Source organism: Buceros rhinoceros, unplaced genomic scaffold (genome assembly GCF_000710305.1).
Source record: "Buceros rhinoceros silvestris isolate BGI_N320 unplaced genomic scaffold, ASM71030v1 scaffold15955, whole genome shotgun sequence".
Taxonomy (NCBI): Eukaryota; Metazoa; Chordata; class Aves; order Bucerotiformes; family Bucerotidae; genus Buceros; species Buceros rhinoceros.
This window is the reverse complement of record NW_010413554.1, coordinates 8118-16832: the sequence shown is the minus strand read 5'-3', so window position 1 is coordinate 16832 and position 8715 is coordinate 8118. Positions and strand designations below refer to the sequence as shown.

At 37.9% G+C, this 8715-nt stretch overlaps 1 protein-coding gene across 1 annotated transcript in view; it reads left to right on the top strand.

The window, feature by feature from the left end:
- Positions 1-8022, top strand: part of GABRA6 (gamma-aminobutyric acid (GABA) A receptor, alpha 6) — a gene marked incomplete at its 5' end in the record, with an annotated part of 24372 nt that extends 16350 nt beyond the window's left edge. The window contains 2 exons of the mRNA XM_010136794.1: positions 2796-3053; positions 7913-8022. Of these exons, the coding sequence (XP_010135096.1) occupies positions 2796-3053; positions 7913-7963 (309 nt within the window). The remainder of the gene's footprint in view (positions 1-2795; positions 3054-7912) is intronic.
- Between the last annotated feature and the right edge of the window lie 693 nt (positions 8023-8715).

The window sequence follows — 8715 nt, the reverse complement described above, 5'->3', positions numbered from 1 at the left end:
GTGGCAAAAAACTGTGGCTTTACTGAGACAGAAAAATGCACTGTTCCTTCTTGAATATTGAAATAGGCTATTTTAGGTAATCAGAAGTTAACAACTGCACTACATTGATAGAAATGGACCTAAGCTGACCTCAGAAGCGAGGGCATCATCAAGTTCATTAGTATGCTCCCCAAGTTTTGAGGATACAGACTGACTTGAGATTTTCCTGTCTCTAACTTGAGATGAAATCATATTGAGATAATCCTCCTTTTACAGCAATCCTCCTTCTGTTAGAATGGGATTTAGTAAATATTCCAAATAATGACCAGGATTACACTTTTCCAAGTACCTATTTAATGATCACAATGATTTCCTACCTCTACGTTCTAAATACGTCCATCACCTCAGTGCAATAACTCCCCATTCATCCCTGAAGAATCCAGAGCAGAATTTGACCCACCTTATGCCAGAATATGGCAGATAAAAAGGGCTAAGATTCACCTTAGCACTTACATCTTTAGGAACCACTCATTATCCACAAAAGGTCAAGCTACCTGGCAGTAAAGAGAAAAACAAGGTACCTTATGACTTCTACAGTTCAGTTCAAAGTAGGACGTACAAGCAAAATGGAACAGCAACTTGAATGAAAGCAGTAGCCCAGACTCAGTCAGTCTGTTTAAAGAGTGGGATTATTATGATGATTAGTGCAAATGGACATGGATAACCCTCTTTCAGTCTCTGTGACACATCTGTTGATCATCCTCCATTTAAATCTGTCCGTTGCTAGCTGTGTTACTGGAAAACACAAAACCAAACATCTGTGTTCCAGATAGGCACAGCCCCAGATTATGAATGCCATTTAATATCCATTCAAAACGCCACAGCAATCATTTAATATGTAGATAGCAAAACAGATGAGGAAGGATGTGGCAAGTTGGAAGTGTAGGTGCATTGTGGGGGAAGAAAAAGGGCAATAAGTAAAAGATATATACAGAAAAAGCACTTTGGTTTTTTTCAAACAAGATGATGTTCTCACCACCTTTTCCTCAGTCTAAAATCAGCTGTGAGGAATTCGTCTCTCCCTAATTTCAGCTGGATACCAGTCCACCCGTGAGCAGAACTTAGCGTCATGTTACAGCAGCATCACTTGTTCTCATACGCTGGCAGTAGCAGTGACCACTAACAGAGTAACTCCTGTGGTAACTCTGGTTTGAGTCACACAGGAGGTAACAGGTGTGTTGGGCCACTATTTCTAGATCAAAGACTGGCCCAAGTATAAGCACAGGCAATATATTGCCTAAAAGGCTGCTTTTCCTTTTGGTGACTCAGTCATTTATCCGATTGACTAAAATATGTTTCCGTGAATAGAAATCCTGCAAGATGAATCCCCAAAATTCTGACAGTGACTTCCCTCATCTGGCTTCAGTCATTCGGCCATCTAGTTCTGCTGACCAAAAAAGCTGCTGCTTATTCAAACACAAAAACAGCTGCCTATGTTGTGTTAATTTTTGCACAAGATTTTTCATCAATAATCTGGAAATAAGTTTTGCGATCCTTTATTGATGAAGCTTTAGGCTCAAGCTCAGCTAAAATCTTTTACGTTAGTGTTGCTTTTTAAAGACTAAGGTGTTTCTTCTTCTCCCTATTAACAGAAAACTTGACTACTTCGTATCAAAACGATAAAAACCAACTTGACACTCTAGACATTATTCTGTATTTCCTCAGCCATCAGATGCATTTCACGACTTCTGCCATGCATCCACATTACCAATGGTAGTCCTGGGTAGTGGCAGTAGCAGCAAGGCATTTGGAAATTCCCTCCCATTTGATACTGCTGTGAAAGCAGGTAACTGTTACCCATTAGAGCAGGTTTAGAGTCTGTGGTAGATCTTACTCCTAAGCCATTTCTGCAAGGAAGAAAGCTATTACTTCTGTTCTTGTGACAGTAAAAATACAGCAACTTAGCTACAAGTAAAACAGGTGTACATAATGAGTACACATCCGCCTAGCAACAAGGAGGTAAACTCTTAATGTTCCTGAGGTCTGGCTAAATTTTTAAGAGTTTCTGTACAGCTTTCTGAAGAGTAATTTGACCTGGCTATGAATATTGCACAAGAAGTAGGAATAATTTGGTTTCATTTTACCATAAGTGAAGATAAAAATAGTCCCATTACAGTTAGGGTGAGTATCTGTCTTCAGCTGTATCCATGAAACTGCTGTTAGAATCGTAAGATATATCTGAAAATGAAGTTTCGTCCTAGAAAAAACTACAGGACAATTTAGCACTCATGTCTGTAAAGTTAGCCCTTTTCCTCTTGTGCAGCAGTTTTCTAGTTCATCCGCAGGTAGTTTGAAGGCTACAGTGTGACTGCATTCGGTGAGTGTTTACAAAACTCATCGATGGGCTCACCCAGTGAAGACTATACTCGAGCCAGCCCATAGACAATTTTGTTTAAACTTGACTCGTATCTACATAAACTTCAGTCATACCAATATATTAAGTTTGGATACACCACTACCTTCTTTGCCTTTTAATTCCAGCTTTTCTTTCTCGCTTGTAGCTTCTTCTGTTTATTACCATGTTAAAAATATGGAAAGCACATATTCTTTTAAGGGTTTGCAGCAAAGCTTTAGGCCAAAAATGTACCTCTATATATTTGCATTATTGTCATGATTTCCTTAGATTGTTCTATAGCAGAGAAACAGCAATAAAATGAGGAAGTTGAAGTAAAAAGGTAGAGGCAAGCCTAGTGATCACAAAAGCCAAGACTCTGTATAAAAAAAATCACCTTCTTGTTTTCCTCTTTCTTGCACAGCATTCTGACTCCAACTGTAACCTGAAGAAGCGAGTAAACTCTGTAACATCTCAAGCAGAACAGTCTCCTGAAGCCAGCATAATATCAAATAGCCCATCCCAGTGTCAAGCGGTGTCTGTTCCTCCACCAGCCCCACCACCACCAGCTATTGGAGGCACAAGTAAAATAGACCAGTATTCTAGGATCCTCTTTCCAGTGGCATTTGCAGGATTCAACCTGGTATACTGGGTCGTTTATCTTTCAAAAGACACTATGGAAGTGAGTAGTAGACTTTAGGAATACTTGCGTACAGTATGTATTTGCTATACCAATATTATAATTGTTCATTTACTCTTGCAACTCCAGTTAATCGGTCTGTTCTGAGCAAAGTTACTGGTAATAGCTTTCTCTAAAAAATGAGCTGGGGCTTCCAGTAGTAGTGGCACTCAGTACAGTGCAAAAGGCTATTTGAAGGTAAGAAATGTAAACACTTCTCTCTATGCCATGTTGCACCGAGCAGAACACATTGTGTAAGACATCATATGACGCCATTATCAGCAAACAAACTAATCTTAAATCTTCCATTTTTTAATCTTCCTATCTGTGGTAAGGAACGTTAGAATTATCTCTTGAAGCAATGCAGTGAAGGAGATAAGAACTTTAACAACTCCCGAGGTTTGCTCAAGCGAGGTAATAACAGTCTTCCCAAAAAGTTTGTTATTCATTTTAAACATTTATCCGTAGTGTGAAGAACTGACAACTGCAATATACCGTTTGTGAGTCGGGAGTCCCTGCTTTTATAAGTGTTAGCACTGTTTTTTCCTATTTCTTCGTATAGCTGATCTGGTTTGTATAGATAAAGCTGCTAAATTCTCTGCTTATTTTTTTTTGAATTAGGCAGACAGTGATCGTGCCTTTAGATATCCGTGAGGTCCTGAAGAGCTGTGCACCCTGCATATTGAGCATATCTAGAATAATCAGTCGGTGATTAGTCATTAAACTTCAAGTCTTCGATGCGTTAATTCTCTATTTTTTCCCTTTTACCTAAGTACAGCTAAAGAGCGTCCCATTTCCTTGGTAAAAAATTATATTCGCTCTTGCCACAGAGTTTTTGAATCTCACTGTACATTGTAGCCAATATGATTGGTACATTTAGCTTTTTTTAGGACAGCTACAGAGAAAATGATGGTAATGAGATAGTACTGAGTGCACAAAGTCTCTGCATCAATAAAAACAGAGGCTGGCCGTTTGGTATGAGTGGTGAGCAGATTGTACCTTTATTTCCTAGATTAGAGGTGAAGCAGGCCAAAGGAAATCTCATGGACAGCCAAGAGGTGTTGCAGTTCAAAGTGACAAGACAATGCTGATCCGCTGATTGGTGGCATCTTGCCCCTCCTTGAAGCAGAGGCTACTAGCCTCTAATTTTGCTGATTTTTGCTACTAGTATGATCTGGAAAATGCTGTCTCTCAAAGATGGAGTGTGCTGCCAAGCAGCTCACATGAAATCAGGAGGGCAGGAAGATAGGAGGCACTATCTCTTACAAATGGTCCTGCAGATGTCTCTCTCAAGAGGTCACAGCTGCTAACTCCTGGCCACTCAAAATCTGTCCAATGCTAAATTTAACATTTGTGCCAGAGTTACTGATCCTGCTATTAAAATATTGACTATGTGTGCAAATTACTTGTCTCAGTCAGAGAAGGGAAGTATCAAAAAGCTCATGTGTAATGATTGTAGCTTCTGTTCAGAGGCCAGTTCCTCAACTTGTGTAGCTTGCCATAACTCCAGTGATTTTATTCAACCATGCACGTTTTGGATCTAGAAATACCTGGAACTTAGTTGCCATTTCACTTGGTAGTAATGAAATACTTACACTAAACCTTGGATATTAGAACTGGACTTCAAAATACTTCTGAAGTCTAGGACATAGTTCTTACTAAATATTTTTCAAGTGGCACTTTTGCAAGCTCACAAACATGCTCACAAAATCAGAAATTATATTCTGTAGTGGATTTTTGTCATTCTGTAAAACTAAAACCAAGATTTAGAAAACGGAACAGTATTGACAGCGGGGTGCTTTGAATTATGAACAAAGTAAACGATTATGTAAAATGTTGATCAAACTTCTTCATAAATTATGTTTTCCTGTTTGCATACTCAGTTATATATATAAAATGTATAACTACAACTCAGTTGTAGTCATACATTACTAGGTTTCTAATTCAGTATGTTATACCACTTTACTGGTTGTTACTTTCAAAGAAAATGAGAATTAGCTTTGCTTTAAAAATACATTAAAGATATATAAGCCTTTCTGTTAGAGCGGAGGAGATACAAAAGTTAGGTGAGCAAGGCATGGTGTGCTTCAAGGCCAGTTCAACTCAGTCACAGGCTCAAGTCTGAAAGATTAAGTATAGGTACATTATTATTCAGTTAAGGAAGTTAATTTGATTTAGAAAGTGCATTTTGTGCAGTATTTCAGATATATTAGCTTTTCTCTGAGTTACTGCTTGGAGTTCATTTGGATTTTGTTTAAAAAGCAAAACGGAAAAAGAATCTGATCACTTCATTGAACTAAATTTCCTATACAAAAGTTCTTGTAGTGCAGTTTTCTAGGATTTTGATTGGTGTAGTTTGGGATGCAGAACATCACTTAGTCTGTCACTGCGCAGATTCCTAAACCAAACAGCTACCTGCTGTCTTTGGATGGTGCACACAGCGTAACTCAAGAAATGTTTCGTGAATCTGTTTGTAAAAGCAAGCTATTAGCGCTGGAATCAAAGGTAATTTTCAAGTCATACCATTATCTTCTGGCCCGGCTCTTCCTTGGACTTTGACAAAAGTGCAAGAATCAGTTTTTTCTTCACCTTCTGGATTCAGAACACCAGCTGAATGAGCAGCCCTGTTAATGTAATGACACAGAGTTGTGTAAAATGAGGAGCTCTCTCCTAAGCTGTTGGGGAGTATTTCCATGCACTACTAAGCAGTTTTCTTGGAGCTTAAGTAATAGGCCGTATGTTACAGAAATTAAGAAGTCATCCTTGTGTATAGTATCTGATAATAGTGGTCTTGAGGCCTGAGTATTTTTCAAAGTGCTCCTTTTTCTTCCCCCTCCATTTCATAATTTTCTTTTTGGAAGACTTCACGTTAATCAGTGTTTCTCTTATTATACATGTAAACTAAGAGTATGTTAATTACACAGAAATTTTAGGATTTGGAAGTTTGTATAATGACAAAGGTATTTCTAACAAAATGTGTGCCTTTAAACATTGGAATATTAATTTTTTAGAGCAGCCAGGATGGGGCAGATAGCAAGAGTATCTCAGATCGAACTCTGTATTTGTACTTCCATATCTACTGAATCAAGTCCAGCTCAACAAACCAGGAAGTTTATTAGCAAAAACTTCCACTGTAAGATTAATCTTTTGCTACATTTTTAAGCTAAATAAAAGGATTCCCTGAAAGAAAAAATGCAAACAATGAAAAAAACATTTCCAAGTTAAAATGAAATAATTAATCTCAATGCTTTTTATAAGTGGATGGGGATAAAGTTATCTTTTGGTCTTAATATTTAAATGAACTGTTCTATTCTCCATGGGAACAAGTGGAAAAGCATTCTTATTCAATAGCAGACAGCCACCACGCAGCCTGATACAAAAGGATATTTCAATGCAAACTGGTTTGCACTGTGGAGTAGCAGTAGTGTATTACCAATATAACAACAGTTACCCTGGTAAAAGTGGAGAAACACAATTTGCTAGACAGCATGTTGCTAGAACCTAGTAACGCCAAAGGACAACATAAAGGTAGAAGAAATGAAGTACTCAAAAATACGTATGTAAACATTCCTGGTTGAAATAACAGGTGCCAGGTTTCAGACCACAGAAAACACTGATGCGTGTTTGATAAGCCCCCCCTTTCTCTCAAACAGTGTTAGAACTGCTCTGCTGACAGCTGCTTAGCTGTAGCATATCACTGCACCATTTACAATGTGAAAAAGACCCAAAGCATTAAAGTTACTCTAAGAGGGCTTAATTCCCTCGCTACGTAAGGTCAGTTGGTAAGTAATTTAGATGTAAGTTTTGAAGATGGGACATCCCCATGGTTTATACATGCAAAGTGGAAGAGGCACGTTTCTCTGGTGCATGTAGAGGAATACAGTAGCATCTACCATCCATAGAACGCTCTGCGCAGTAACAAGCAATACACATTTGGCTAGTTTGGCCAAACGGAGAAGTTCTTGAGAGGACAACAAACCTGTCTGACAAATGAGAGAAAGTTGTATGACAAAATTAAAAGCTAGGACACCATTTTTTGGCTTTGTTTTTCATTTTGTATCTTGCTCAGTCCTTGAGCTGAATACTAATTTATGAGAGTGACCTTGGTAGGTGAATTGCATGCTTAGTTTATTTTAAAATTTGCTTAATTTAGAATGCAAAGAGTACCCTTTTAATGAGAACACAAGCACTTAGTCTACCTTTACCATATCATTTGCAATGCGTATGCTGTTCTCTCATCTTCTTACGCATCCCTCTGAAGTAATGTGTCTTAATTTTTATATGTAACATTACATTACAGTTTTTAACGTAAGGAGACATGGAATGATGGGGTGAATCAAACTAAAGGAGGATATGATGGTAAAGTTTTGATGATAAACTACAGAAAAACAAGCAGAGGCTTGCTCTTGTTTGGGAGCAGAGGGATATACAAAGTCACTGTGCTGAGTCCTAGATATTATTTGGACGCAGAGAGCTTAGTATCATGGCATAAAAAGAGTTACATAACGAGTTGAAGGAGAAGTTGAGATGCTAATGATGTCAAGTGGGAAAAACCGAGAACAGAGTAAGAACCAAAACCTGAGAAAGTATTTAACTTCAGTATGTTAATATTCATAAAGCTCGTAGTGCACATTGTTACAAAGTGTTTCAGTTTAAGCATTGGAAAAAAGTTCAGGAGAAAACAGCCATTACCATACATACTTACAATTGAGTTTTGATGATCCAGGTGATGAACATCAAATTCTAAGAGGATTGTTCCTTGTAATACAGTTCTATTTTAAGTCTTACGAGACAGACATCAGGTGGTTAACTTGGTTGTTAAAAATCCATAGCTTAACCTTCTCTCTCAACTTTTCTTCCAGTTTTTTGAACCGACAGCAATGCATCTTCGAAATGATCATCAGTCCAACTGAAAAGCAGCTCAAGGTTTCAAAGAAATCACTGGATATTGTGGGGTTGAAGGGACTTTAAAGCATTTGTCTATCCACAGGTGCTCTCAGTTTTCAAACGGGGAATATTTATAATGGACATCACCTGGAAACCAAGTGTGGACAAATCAAAAAGATAGAAACTGCACAGGGTTCTAACAATACTGTAAGATTTCTTGCACTGATTCTACTGTAGAAGTTCTTGATGTATTATTTTGTCCAACTGTCAAAGAAAAGAATGTGCATATGTTCTAATTCTGTTACAAGCAATTGAATGTTTGCAGGGATATAAAACATAAATAGCGGGGTAATTTCTTGAAAATACAATAAGGATTACTAAAACCAGCCTGATTGTGAACTGCTGTGACTTGGCAGTGGCAGGTTAGGAGCCGCGCTGCTTTGCAGCACTTGAAACAGACCCAAAATAACATCAAGAAATCCTGTGACAGGGAGCTGTAATCCCAGCATGTTTTCATAACTCTTTCATCAAACAGATGAATGATGGATTCTGATTTTTCTTTAATGTCATTTTCATCTCCTTTAATTTGAGATAATATTTATAATGAACAAAATGTAAGAAGAAAAGAAATAGAAACTATCGTTTATGTACTTTAGCTGGTTAATTATGATAACACAACTTTTTTTGTTGAGAGAGACCATGGAAGCAAAAGGAGCGATTTCTCAGCAGGACCTAGAAATGCAGCACTGATGTCAGCTTAAGATCTAAAGCTGAGTAG